Below are 14,791 nucleotides of genomic sequence, written 5' to 3'. Positions count from 1 at the left end.
CCGTATAATCTTCTCTTACCTGCTTTATAATAAAATTACATTTGAATGGATTCTCCTTTCCTGGAAAAATGACCCCAAGAAGTTTAGTTTTTCAGTCTTAAAATTAAGTTTTATTTTTACATTTGGGTTTTACAACTATTAAGATAAAGGGAACATAATTCTGGGTTTGTTCATATACAGCAGGCCTGATTTTCATGTAAACGCACTCCATTATACAGAATCATTCTGCACCAATCAATCAACAGCTCAAAGACAGTCACATGACTGCATTAATACACTGAATACTGTCATGGACATGATTTCAATTTTCGAAAATTTATATAAAAATATCTAGAGCATTCTTTACCTTATAGGAACCATTCTGTATTAAAAAGCCGCAAATAAAACGCCACACGCATCATAAGATGCCGAAAATCATAAGACATTATAAAACATGCACATCTGCACAAACAATTACTTAAGACTTAAAATATTTGTGTGTCTCTATTAAAAGAGATACAAAGTCTCCCTTCCCACAAAGACTAATATATTGCATAAAATTAATGCCACAATTAGTTGTACCCATTAGGGACTTAATGTAGGGAATAATGTAGCTATTCGGGAACCCTGCAACTTCAAGTCAATTGCACTTGTGATAAATGTCAGGCATTAGACTGAGCGTTAGGTGAAGGAAACGTCCTGTTGCACCAGGCCAAAAGGGAGCGATCAGAGGAGGGGGTTTTGTACAACTGATTCAGTGTTAATCATGATTATGCAAACTTATTAACCAGGATTTTGAGGGTTGCTTGAGGGTAATTTTGGTTGCGTGTTCGAGACATGGAAAAATAACTCAGCAGTGCATGGGGTTTCTGATTAAAGCGAAAACGGACAGATCAAAATGTGCAAAATAAAAAAAACAAAAGAAATACAGTAATATAACTAAAAATCCCTTCTCCGGCCTACAGTGTATCAATTAACGTAATAGAATAATCCAAAGGTTTTTCGTGTACTACAGTGGTTAATATTAAGACTATGAGTTTCAGGAGAGAGGTTGTGCATGGATACCAGATTAGCATGTATCCCGCCTTACTCCTGGAGCTAGGAATGGGGACGAAGCAGTTTGAAATTCCTAATTCAGTTTCTCCTGGAATATGTAAAGGTTATTGACTGTCGCCAATGCAACAATGTTATCCTGAGGATGCCAGGAGGTGTAGAGGATCTTTCTGCTGAAGTCCAGGCAGTCCACGCCGATCTCGTTCCTCTTGCGTCTGCTCCCCGCACACACACGCCAGGTCTTGAGCGGGAGGCCGGGGGAGCCGCTCTCCCACGAGGCCTCGAGGGTGGCGTCGCGCTGGGCGTCCCGATCGAACATCCGGAAGAAGTTGTTATAGGACCCCGTCATGACCTCACTGAAAATGGAATGAAAAATAAGAGTGTAATTAGGCAGATATCGTTTTTTTTTAAGTCTTTATGGCAATGGCAATAAAAAAACAACAACCTGTAACTAGCAAAATGTATCTATTAAATGTAAAAAAATATATATATATATATATATATATCAGTCAAAAAGCCATTGCTGCAAAGTACAGTGAAAATTTGGTTAAAAAAATTGTTTTTTTTAATTTGAATTTGTTTTTCGATAACTAAGCCAAGATAAAAAATATTTTAACAATTTTTGTTTCCAAATGTGAATGGAATAAATTTGTAAAATAAAGGGTTTAATTTCATTCACTCCATTTCTTCAGCCCACCATTATTAGATGATAAAATACAGAAAAAAGTTAAATTGTGAAATATTATTTAAATTTAAAATAACTTATTTTTAAATGTAATTTATTCCTGTGATCAAAGATGAATTTTCAGCATCATTACTCCAGTATTCAGTGTCACATGATCCTTCAGAAATCATTCACAGAAATCAATCACAGAAACCAATATAATGATTTGCTTCTCAAGAAACAAGATTTTTTTAAGATTCTTTGATGGACAAAAAGTTCAAAAGTACAGCATTTACTTGAAATAAAAATCTTTTGATCACATTATACATGTCTTTTGATCAATTTGATGCATCATTGCTGAATAAAAGTATCAATTTCTTTCAACCAAAAACAACCTCTTACTGACCCCAAACGTTTGAATGGTAGTAATAAGTTTATAATTATAAAATTGTTATCTTTAATATCTGAAGAAAAAAAAATATATATCATAAATATTCTATATAATGTAGTTTCATGACCTTAAGCTCAAAATCAGGAAGTTTCTGAAACAGTATTGCGTGTCTGTATTTGCGAGCGCTCTGTTAGTCAAAGATTAAAGTTCGAGTCTGATCAACCTCTCTGTTCAGGGATATGGCAGGGAAGACCCTGCAGTGAGAACACACAGCTCATGCCTATTCAAGGTTTGTTTTGCGTTTGCTTTTACCACAAACTGAAGATGCTTTAGTCATTAAAAGAATGTGCGGCAGTGTCATAATGATGCTTTACACGAGTCACGTCTCATCTCAGAACATCTCACCTGTCGTCGCCTCCCCAACAGCACTCAAACTTATCAAAGATGCAGTCGTTCTCGTACAGAGCGCACAGCTTACTCCTGAGATAACCATGAACCTGATGAGAGAGAGATCAGTCACACAACACGCTGATGGCACTTCCGTGCTTCTGATATAAAGACACAACACAACAGTAAAGAAGGCTTGTTTATGATTCAGGCCCTGTTTACACCTGGTATTAAGATGCGTTTTGGTCGATCGGATCACAAGTGGACGACGCTAAATACAGGTGTAAACGGGGTGTAAAATGTTTTGAGCTTGTCCACTTTCCACCACTTCCAGAGGTAGTCCAAAACACAATCGACCGGATTGCTTTCGTAGTGTAAACGCTCATGTCAATTGAATTCAATTTAAAAATAAGCCGACACAAAATGACTTAACAGCAAAGTCGATCATGCATTAATTTAGGAATCATGACTACTGACATGCAGACTAATTATTTCTAAATCCAATGTGCAAAAGCTCAGAATTTATAATAACACTTACTGAAATATATAATTAATGCAGTGCATCATAAGCCAACTTTTCATAATCCAATTACATCCTGATGGCTTCTTTATTTACTGCTGAATATTCTGAGCCGAAAGAAAAATTATATTTTCAAGGAATGCAAAATCACCACATTAAATTTGAACAAGTAAATTCCTGATGCCACCTAGTGGTCAATGCAGCTAAATCAGTATTTTGTTTAGAGTAATTCTCAAAAAGAAAATGAGGATTTACTAGTTTCAAGCCTCTTTAATGGAAAAGGTAAAACTTTAAAGAATGTCTTAGTTGTTTTTTCCCATGTAATTACAATTAATGTAACGTCAAGGTTAAAAATAGCAAACATATTAGAAAAGCAGTTCATATACTGTATTCCAATTCTTCTGAATTCATAAAATATTTTTGATTTAAGTTGTTACTCGTTAATAACGCAGGGAGTCTTTAACTGCTGCAAGTGGATCATTGAGTCTGGATCGGCACGATGCGAGAACGAATCACTCTCAGACTAAAGTCTTGTGAACTGGATCAACCCATTTAATCTTTTACAAAGATCCAATTTAACAGAACAATTGATTCACAACCTGGGCATTGCTACATTTCATAAGATGTCAAAGATGAATTTAAAGATAATTAGGGAATATTGAAATACTCAAACAAGGCATGACTTCTAAAAACCAGAAATTTAGTACAGACCATTTTTACCAAAAGCGACTTTAATAGTGCTTTTCTAAATTAAAAATCCCCAGTCCAAATTAATTGCAAAAATAAAAGCAATACATTCTTAATTTCTCATTTAATGTTGCACAGAATATCTGGAACATGATCATTTTTAGGTGAACTATCCCTATTATTTCTATCAAGTGTATGACTGCTTTGGTACACCAAAGCGATATGGATAATTACAAAAAAAATGTACAGCAAAAAGTGTCCCCCAGTGACAGAAACATCACCTGGTAATAGGGTTGTCACGATTATTGATTAATCATTGGATCGTGGTTATTAGATCTAATCCCAACCATTTTAGATAATTGTGCAGTTTAAATTTCAAATCACATTTTGCCAAAGAACATAAAAAAACTATTGTTAAGTACGAAAGATAGTCAAAAGTCTGCCTTCATATAAAAGAAGGTTTGTGGGTTTAATCAGACCGCATTATATTATATTAATTTTCATAGAATTAAAATAAATAAGATGGGCCTATTTTATTATTATTTCCAATTAAAAAAAATAATGTGTTAGGCTTACACTGTGACGTGAACAAAACACATTTAAATCATTAATCACAATTTTTTGTATGGCAATTAATCGTCAGCACAAAATTCATGATCTCTGCAGGCCTACCTGGTATATTTCCACCGGCCGACTCTCCATGTGAAGGTCCCAGATCTTGAGGGTCAGATAATCTCTGGTCATCATGTATCGGCCGCTGTGACTGAACTTGACGTCTGAGATGGATGAGATGATTTCAGAGAAGAAGGACCGTGTGCTGGGGTCCTCAGGTTCCTCAAACACTACACAGAAACACACGAGAAATTAGTTCTGAAAGGTTTACTGGTCGATCAGTGAAAGGCAGGTGAAGCAGTGAAACTTCAGAAACTAACATTTTGAGTGTTGGTCACACAGAGCGGACGCCCGCATGTCACACAGGCGCACTGAGCCCTTGCTGCTGCCGTACACAAACGTGTTGCACTGGAGCGGGTGAAACTCTGAAGCCGTGATCACCTCCGTCAGCTCCTCCATGTTGACCGGCTTGATATCAACAATGTCTGAGTCAGTGGTTAAGGGCTAAACTTCAGTAAGACAGTGTATCATATGAGAAATAAACATGAAAAACAATTCAAAGGAAGAGGTAAATCACCCAATCACCAGTTCAACAGCTGCTTTGTAACATTCATCAAGATACATGTACTGGAGATGCAAAATGACATGAAATATGAAGTCTTGTTTTCTATGTAATTGATCAAAATCAAATGAGTTTGCTTAAAACAAGAATAAATATCTGCAGAAAAATCAACTTAATTCAAAGGGAAACTCATTGACATTTGTTCTTGTTTTAAGCATAAACTCACTTAATTTTGTTAAATTGTTCAAGACAAACAAAAAAACAGGAAACAAATACTGAGGAAGACATACATTTTTTGCATTTCATGCAACATTTAATGCAATACCTTTATGAATTTAAGATTTTCAGCTATGATTTAAACTTTTAAGACCCGCAGAAAATGTTGTTCCCAGCGAATGTCACTATAATTTATGCTAGTTTTATACTTATATTTCCCATTCCTGTTCTGAATATCGTTACATTTATAGTATTTGTTAAGTGAGGGGTACTAAATTGTTAACACTGTTTATAATGTTTGTTTTACATACCAGTATTTTACATTATTTCTGAATGTAATAATAAAGTGTGACTAACACACCGACACAACTTTTTTTCTCTCATAGATGGTGCGACATATCTTTCGGATTTAAAAAAAAATGATTTCTGAAGGATCATGTGACACTGAAGCTGTGATGATGCTGAAAATTCAGCTTTGATCACAAGGAATATACATTTTTAAAATATATTAAAATAGAATAAGTGCTATTTTAAATTGTAATTATATTTCACAATATTACTGTTGTTACTATATTTTTGATTAAAAAAATGCAGCCTTGGTGAGCAGAAGAGACTTTCAAATACATAAAAAAAAAAAAAAATCTTACTGACAGTAGTGCGGGAATAAACAAAAATGTATAAACAGGATACTGAAGCTTCGGTCGGTGAAGTCCAGGTGCCATAGGTTGACCCTGAGGTCGTCGGCGGACAGATACGTCTCGTTGTCGCTGTTGACTGAGATGGAGTTGATGTGGTAGGTGTGAGCGTTGGCGTACACCCGCCGCGGACTCGCCTCCACCATCAGATCCATCGGCTGGAACACGGGAACCTGTGCGGAGCAAAGCGTGTTACTCAAATGGGTTTGCAAACGCATTAACATAATCCTGAGTGTGTGTGAATGTAAACACACCCGTAGTGTTGTGAGTGATGACGGATGCCTGTAGCGCCCGTCCTCTTCTTTGAGGTTATACCCCTCTGGTCTCTTGTCTCGTTCACTGATTTTCCAGAGCTTGATGGTTTTATCTGTATGCAATAAAATAATGAAGCATTGGCTACATGTATAAATGAGTCTGTATCTGCGCCAGTGTTAAACTAAAACAATTTTCAGTAATTGAACTAAAGCTCAAATAAACCTAAAAGAAAATGAGAAATGTTTTCATGGGAAATGAACTTAAGTTCAAGCTGAAGTACTAAAATGACTAAAACTGAAATAATTTTAAACTAAATAGAATGGAATAAAAATTACAAATGCATGTAACAAAGTTATTAAAACTTTTGAAATTAAAATAAAGTTCATTCAAAATATTAATAAAAAGATAGCATCTAAGTAATACTAAAATAACACTTGATTTCATCGGTCAGCTCACCGTTTGTCGACAACAGGAAGTGTGCAGCATTTTTCTGAGGAAGCCAGCGGATCTTGTTGATCTTTTCCTCGATTTCCAGACTCTTCAGATAGTCGAACTCTGGCTCGTGACTCTGGAACGTGCTGTAGACGTTATACTCCGCATGGCACTGTGGCAGGTTCTTACTCTGACAGGACACAGAAATACCACATGTAAGGGATAAAACACAGCTAGGTGTGCATTACATGCTTTTAATGCACAGCCGTGGATTTTCCTGCTTATACTAAGGTTAAGGGCCGGGTCACTTCATTTTCTGCGTCTCAAACATGTTTGAGCTTCCACAAGAACCAATGAGGTTCATTCTCGTGTGACGCAGCACGTTTGAGCTTCAGCAAGAACCAATGAGGTTCATTCTCGTGTGACGCAGCACGTTTGAGCTTCAGCAAGAACCAATGAGGTTCATTCTCGTGTGACGCAGCACGTTTGAGTTTCAGCAAGAACCAATGAGGTTCATTCTCGTTACGCAGCACGTTTGAGCTTCAGAAAAAAGCAATGAGGTTAATTCTCGTGTGACGCAGCACGTTTGAGTTTCAGCAAGAACCAATGAGGTTCATTCTCGTTACGCAGCACGTTTGAGCTTCAGAAAAAAGCAATGAGGTTAATTCTCGTGTGACGCAGCACGTTTGAGTTTCAGCAAGAACCAATGAGGTTCATTCTCGTGTGACGCAGCACGTTTGAGTTTCAGCAAGAACCAATGAGGTTCAGTCTCGTTACGCAGCGCGTTTGAGTTTCAGAAAAAAGCAATGAGGTTAATTCTTGTGTTACGCAGCACGATTGAGCTTCAGCAATAACTAGGGATGCTCCGATTGATCGGACGCCGATCATGATCGGCCGATATTGGCTAAAAATAGATTGATCGGCGAACCCCAAAAGCGCCGATCAAAGAAGCCGATCACGTGACGTAAATTACTCCCGCGACTTTTTCCCACCTGCATGCGCGGCGCACGGGCACACAACAGCAGAATGGAGCTTGGCAGTGGCAACATGAGTTCTCCTTCACCGGAACGAATAGTGAGTCTCCCAACGGATTGAAGCGCGCGTCCGAGTGAAGACCGTGCACCGCGCGAGACACAACAGAACGCGGTATCGGCGCCACTGATCGCTGCGGCAACGAGCACTTTGATCCCTTGATAAAAATAAAACATTTCAGCGTTAGATCTCCTCTTATTTAACAAATGAACAAAATGAATGCTCTGAGTTAACTGGAGAAGTTTTTATTTATTTGTATTGATACATTCGTGCCGCGAGATGTTTCAAAAGTGGTGGTGGTATTTTATGTTTTTTGATCTGACGTAGTTGGTTCCTCAACTAGCCTATACATCAGATTCAAATTATTTTATTTAATGCCATGTCAGCATTCAAAGCTATTTTCATGGCAAAAATTCAATTATAAAAATACAAATATAATATAAATACAATAAAACAACACAAATATAAACAATAAGTCATTTTATACAATATATATTTTTAAAAATCCAAAACCTTTTCAGGCATAATCTCATTAAATATGTCATTTAATGAAGTAACTTAATAAAAGAGCATTCTGCTCAACTACATCAGACGTTCATATTAATAACAGAAAAAAACTTGCCATAGTTTTGTCCTTATATCAGTAGCCAGTTTTGGTTTAACAAGTTGTACATTTTGTTGCCAATTAGTAAATGTAGTGGGTGTATTAAGAGGCTACAATTTCCAAAAATGCCTAAGTGTAACTTGATCCCCTCCCATTAGGCTGATCTGATGTGTGTTGGTCTGCCTGACCCCTCTTTGTTTGGAATAGTTTAATGTTACTCTGCCTTATTTGGGAAAGCTGGCCTACAGTAGCCTTAAGACATCTCATTTTCTAAATACAATTAAATAAACACATTTCTACAAATGGTGCAAACTCTGCTAGATTATAGATAAAAGATTCCCATTCCCCTGCCATTCTGTGATCGGCAGTGATCGGTAATCGGTGATCGGCCCCAAAAATCCTGATCGGAGCATCTCTAGCAATAACCAAAGAGGTTCATTCTTGTGTTACACAGCACGTTTGAGCTTCAGCAAAAACCAATAAGGTTCATTCTCGTGTTACGCAGCACGTTTGAGCTTCAGCAAGAACCAATGAGGTTAATTCTCGTGTTACGCAAAACGTTTGAGCTTCAGCAAGAACCAATGAGGTTAATTCTCGTGTTACGCAGCACGTTTGAGCTTCAGCAAGAACCAATGAGGTTAATTCTCGTGTTACGCAGCACGTTTGAGCTTCAGCAAGAACCAATAAGGTTCATTCTTGTGTTACACAGCACGTTTGAGCTTCAGCAAGAACCAATGAGGTTCATTCTTGGGTTACGCAGCACGTTTGAGCTTCAGCAAAAACCAATAAGGTTCATTCTCGTGTTACGCAGCACGTTTGAGCTTCAGCAAGAACCAATGAGGTTCATTCTTGTGTTACGCAGCACGTTTGAGCTTTAGCAAGAACCAATGAGGTTAATTCTCATGTTACGCACACGTTTGAGCTTCAGCAAGAACCAATGAGGTTAATTCTCGTGTTACGCAGCACGTTTGAGCTTCAGCAAGAACCAATAAGGTTCATTCTTGTGTTACACAGCACGTTTGAGCTTCAGCAAGAACCAATGAGGTTCATTCTTGGGTTACGCAGCACGTTTGAGCTTCAGCAAAAACCAATAAGGTTCATTCTCGTGTTACGCAGCACGTTTGAGCTTCAGCAAGAACCAATGAGGTTAATTCTCGTGTTACGCAGCACGTTTGAGCTTCAGCAAGAACCAATGAGGTTCATTCTTGTGTTACGCAGCACGTTTGAGCTTTAGCAAGAACCAATGAGGTTCATTCTCGTGTTACGCAGCACGTTTGAGTTTCAGCAAGAACCAATGAGGTTCATTCTTGTGTTACGCAGCACGTTTGAGTTTCAGCAAAAACCAATGAGGTTAATTCTCATGTTACGCAGCACGTTTGAGCTTCAGCAAGAACCAATGAGGTTAATTCTCATGTTACGCACACGTTTGAGCTTCAGCAAGAACCAATGAGGTTAATTCTCGTGTTACGCATCACGTTTGAGCTTCAGCAAGAACCAATAAGGTTCATTCTTGGGTTACGCAGCACGTTTGAGCTTCAGCAAGAACCAATGAGGTTAATTCTCGTGTTACGCAGCACGTTTGAGCTTCAGCAAGAACCAATGAGGTTCATTCTTGTGTTACGCAGCACGTTTGAGCTTTAGCAAGAACCAATGAGGTTCATTCTCGTGTTACGCAGCACGTTTGAGTTTCAGCAAGAACCAATGAGGTTCATTCTTGTGTTACGCAGCACGTTTGAGTTTCAGCAAAAACCAATGAGGTTCATTCTCATGTTACGCAGCACGTTTGAGCTTCAGCAAGAACCAATGAGGTTCATTCTTGTGTTACGCAGCACGTTTGAGTTTCAGCAAGAACCAATGAGGTTCATCCTTGTGTTATGCACACGTTTGAGTTTCAGCAAAAACCAATGAGGTTCATTCTCATGTTACGCAGCACGTTTGAGCTTGTACAAGAACCAATGAGGTTCATTCTTGTGTTACGCAGCACGTTTGAGCATTAGTAAGAACCAATGAGGTTCATTCTCGTGTTACTCAGCACGTTTGAGCTTCAGCAAGAACCAATGAGGTTAATTCTCGTGTTACGCAGCATGTTTGAGCTTCAGCAAGAACCAATGAGGTTCATTCTCGTTACGCAGCACGTTTGAGCTTTAGCAAGAACCAATGAGGTTCATTCTTGTGTTACGCAGCACGTTTGAGCTTCAGCAAGAACCAATAAGGTTCATTCTTGTGTTACACAGCACGTTTGAGCTTCAGCAAGAACCAATGAGGTTCATTCTTGGGTTACGCAGCACGTTTGAGCTTCAGCAAGAACCAATGAGGTTAATTCTCGTGTTACGCAGCACGTTTGAGCTTCAGCAAGAACCAATGAGGTTCATTCTCGTGTTACGCAGCACGTTTGAGCTTCAGCAAGAACCAATGAGGTTCATTCTCGTTACGCAGCGCGTTTGAGCCTCAGAAAAAAACAATGAGGTTCATTCTCATTATGCAGCGCGTTTGAGCTTCAGCAAGAACCAATGAGGTTAATTCTTGTGTTACGCAGCACGTTTTAGCTTCAGCAAGAACCAATGAGGTTCATTCTCGTGTTACACAGCACGTTTGAGCTTGAGCAAGAACCAATGAGGTTCATTCTCGTGTTACACAGCACGTTTGAGCTTCAGCAAGAACCAATGAGGTTCATTCTCGTGTTACGCAGCACGTTTGAGCTTCAGCAAGAACCAATGAGGTTCATTCTTGTGTTACGCAGCACGTTTGAGCTTCAGCAAGAACCAATGAGGTTCAACGTTTGAGCTTCAGCAAGAACCAATGTGGTTCATCCTCATTTTACGCAGCACGTTTGAGCTTCAGCAAGAATCAATGAGGTTCATTCTCATGTTACGCACCATGTTTGAGCTTCAATGATCGTTTCAGTTGAGTTTCGAAGATGAACGAAAATTTTACGGGTTTGGAACGACATGAGGGTGAGTAATTAAAAACAGAATTTTCATTTTTGGATGAACTATGCCTTTAGGGTTAATACTAGACAGATATTCAGGTTTACTGATTGAGATTTAAATTCGTACTTGTTGGATTATAATCCATTACACTGTACAAATCGTCACAAAATGGCAGCAGCTGTGTTTTTATGAAACAAGAAAGATTGAGTCCACAATACCGGATGACAATTAAATAACTGTACACAAAATATTGATTTGAATTTTAATATTTTATTAGCTCACCAAACGCAAAACTTCCACGAGGAACAACCGTTCCTAGCAAGCGCCAACTTCAGTTACCCAAATGAGTCTGTGTTATTAGTGTTTACTAGTTATCATAGGGGGATAAAATATTGCTGGATGGTGCGATTAACTAATCAGAATCAAGTATTCCACAGAGCCGTGAAATAATGGTACACACGTAACGCTAAAATACCACAGCGTTGCATATTATGAAAGGAATAATCCATCCATAAATTAAGCTTTTAATATTGCATATTCAAACCCGGCGTGTCGGCACGTGAGAACCAATAACATTCTGTATGTTGCCAGGTTTGAATATGGCCTCCTTTTGCATTTTGAATAACAATTTCAAGCCCATTTATGCTCCACCCTTTAACTGTTATGCGTAATAACCAGTAATCCATCTCACCTCTTGTTCTTGCTGGAAGATCACTATTCTTCCGCCCCGGTCTCCTGTGGCCAAAAGCTCCCCAGAATGATTGAACTCCACCGCAGAAATGATGTCAGCTGCAACACACATATACACATACACACAATAATGAATATTTGAAGAGATCAACTATGAGACCATATTGTTTCACTGAATGTTTCTGAGAATATAAGTGACTCTTGTATTTGTGCGTGTGTGTGGGCGGGCACATGCGGAGCCTGGCATTAAAGGCATCTCAGGCATCTGTACACGCAGTGCCATCCAGCAACCCCCATCCCAGCATTCCCTAAGAATAACAATCTCTCTCTCTCTCTCTCTCTGTCTGTCTGTCTGTCGTATTATTGTGTCGGGCAACAGTGTGGTGCTGGGCTGTGCCATGTTCTGACTCAACCCAGAGAACAAATCCTTTATGCTTACAACAATTTAACCTCATATATAAACATAACGAAACATATTTTGACACGAACGGTCCGAATTCACAATTGAAACGCCACTAAATCATTTCCAAAACTGTTACAGAACATCAATCTCAGAGCTCTTAAAGTTTTATTCAGAATTACTTTCTAAATTATTTGATAAATATAGCACTCAAAAGGGCACTTTGTAGCTGATAGAATATGTTAGAGTAAATGAAAAATTATATACAAATCCCTCTCTCAGCTGTTATATAATATTATTTCCACTTGTCATGTTACATTTAATTTGAAATGTTTTGAATGAAAGTTTTTCCATGGATATAAATCACAATTTTACAATGTTCTCATGTGTTTCCATGAGCATAATAATGTTTGCATAATGTAAACTCAAAGAACAAATTCTATTGCTTTCAAATCAATCGCATTTAACATAAAAGTTCTTGTTTACATAATAATTGTGTGTGTATATATATTATATGTGTGTGTGCACACGTACGTGTGTGTGTGTATATATATATATATATACATACTGGTGTGTAAAAATATGTGTATTTACAGTCTACACACACACGTATATCATATCATAAACTTCAGGATGAAAGACGTTAAAAGGTAAAGAAAAATAATAATAACTTCATAACAATACTACAGATTTGTTAACTGGGATAATATCCAGCACAGTCACAAAATATGATACTGAGAAGAAGCTTTGAAGATCCTTTGTTAATTTATTATTGTTTTACAGCAGTAACTGTGGTATTTTGGGGTTGTGGATTCCTTGTGGTGTCAGGGATGTGTCTTACCTTCAGCTACATCATCATCTACGGCTCCTTTGACCTGGGACAGACACCAGCGGCTCTGGCCGTCTCCATCTCCTGGAACCGAAGACAAATTCACACTGTATGTCCAACACGAGGACCACATTAAAACCCCCCTATCTGTGTCCACTTCAACAAATAGTTCTGATCGAGAAATCTTGATGAAACACAGACATATCCAGTGAGTTCACATGGATTTGAGAACGAGCTGTTGATCAGGACTGTGTCCAGCAGTCTGTGCCAAACATCTGAGCACAGCAGCTTCAAACATCTGACGATCTACACATGCATCAGACACAGAGGTGGGACCTTATTTCTGCTTCACCGTGACTCGCAATTCAGAGCAAATTTAAATCACAATCAACACACACATTTAACAATCTACAAACATTGCAGACCACAAAATGTGTCAGAATATCAGATTTACTTTCTAAGCGACGAAATACACCGCATAACATTACGTGACTGCGTGAATCATATTTAATATAGCGAAATTAAAGTTGCTTATATATACCGTCCATGCTGGGCTGGATCTGAATCAGTCCTGGGCCTGTTTATTTTTCGATGTTGATTTCAAGCGTCTTTTCCTCTGACTCGGTTACTTCATAAAGATATTTTAACAAGAGAATGTTTGTTTTCTTAACACATTTCTGGAATACGGTTTGATTTCATAATTCCCTCCGTACAGAAGCGTGTTTAGCTCTTCTATCATTCCGCACACACGCGCTGGTTGTGCGTGATCCGGTGACGTCACGACTCACGCAAGAAGGCGAAGCCCGACAGCGACCACGCGCGGTCACCATCCAAAAACACATTGTTTTTTAGATAAATACTTAAAGGGATAGTTCGCCCAAAATGAAAAGTCGTTCATAGTTATAGATAATATTGAGTTGTTCCAAACCTGTATGAATTTCTTTCTTCTGCTGAACACAGAAGAAGATATTTGGAAGAAAATGGGTAATCAAACAGTTGTGTTGAACCATTGACTTCCATAGTAGGGGGGGAAATACTATGGAAATCAATGGGGACCCCACAGCTGTTTAGATGAACTTGAACTTCAAGTCGTGATGACAATTTGTAGGCCAAAACGGTTTTACGATATACTAATCGTTGAGTGTCAAAAGAAAATAATAATAGGCCTAATTATGTGGGAATCTTTTGCATTTTCGCGGCTTATTGTGATTAGTAACACTCTAATGTGTCAATAACTTTAAGTAGTAGCCTACAGCGAAATTTAAGAAATGAAATACTTTAGAATATATTTATTTTTTAAATTTGTGAATCGATGCGAAGATAAAAATCTTGATTGGTATGTGAATTGATTTCTCCACCCCTAATAATAATGACAACCAATTCCCTCTGGAATTTAGTATTCATGTTTGTAATTTATGCTAGAACAAAACACAAAAGTCTGTATAATTGGTGTGATGATAGGCCCCGATTTTATTTATTTATACTTATACTTTTACTTATAACGTGAATTGATACACTTTAAAGTATGAATTTATATAGATTTCCAACTGTTTTGGCAGATTGTCTCTGATTGCTGAATTTCTGAAATGAAACATATTGGTTATTTATTAAGAAATATTCCAGTTGTGTCTTCATTTTCCCTTTCTCTAATGAAAGTTTTCTATATTTGCATGTTTATAGGAATGTTTGTATCTTTTGATGATTGTTAAAAGCAACTAAGAAAAGGGATCAAATCTCCCCTGTTTCTCCTCATTGTATTGGCAATAAAATTTAGAGTCGACTTTAATATCCTTCTTTTCACATACAAGGCACTACACAGTTCGGCCCCAGATTATATTTGTGATCTTATTAGG

The 14,791-nt window shown here is 37.9% G+C and overlaps 1 protein-coding gene across 1 annotated transcript; it reads right to left on the bottom strand.

Moving 5' to 3' along the window:
- Positions 1-87: 87 nt before the first annotated feature.
- Positions 88-13,738, bottom strand: ppp2r2aa (protein phosphatase 2, regulatory subunit B, alpha a). The gene is made up of 10 exons (XM_077224074.1): positions 13,480-13,738; positions 12,951-13,022; positions 11,711-11,808; positions 6,478-6,643; positions 6,021-6,133; positions 5,762-5,939; positions 4,614-4,778; positions 4,354-4,523; positions 2,493-2,584; positions 88-1,388 (listed from the first exon to the last, which is right to left on the bottom strand). The coding sequence occupies exons 1-10, from the start codon at positions 13,484-13,486 to the stop codon at positions 1,109-1,111; spliced, it is 1,341 nt and encodes a 446-aa protein (XP_077080189.1). The 5' UTR covers positions 13,487-13,738; the 3' UTR covers positions 88-1,108.
- Positions 13,739-14,791: the final 1,053 nt, after the last annotated feature.

Source organism: Siphateles boraxobius, unplaced genomic scaffold, assembly GCF_051911475.1.
Source record: "Siphateles boraxobius isolate OS27281-9 unplaced genomic scaffold, OSU_SipBor_1 9, whole genome shotgun sequence".
In the NCBI taxonomy this organism is placed as follows: domain Eukaryota; kingdom Metazoa; phylum Chordata; class Actinopteri; order Cypriniformes; family Leuciscidae; genus Siphateles; species Siphateles boraxobius.
This window is presented reverse-complemented; position numbering and strand designations above follow the sequence as displayed.

What these genes read in the sequence shown, in the direction of transcription:
- ppp2r2aa (XM_077224074.1), bottom strand. An exon ending in AGATGATGATGTAGCTGAAG is followed by an intron (nt 11,809 to 12,950) that starts GTAAGACACATC and finishes TGTGTGTTGCAG; the next exon opens with CTGACATCATTTCTGCGGTG. An exon ending in CTTCCTGTTGTCGACAAACG is followed by an intron (nt 6,134 to 6,477) that starts GTGAGCTGACCG and finishes TATTGCATACAG; the next exon opens with ATAAAACCATCAAGCTCTGG.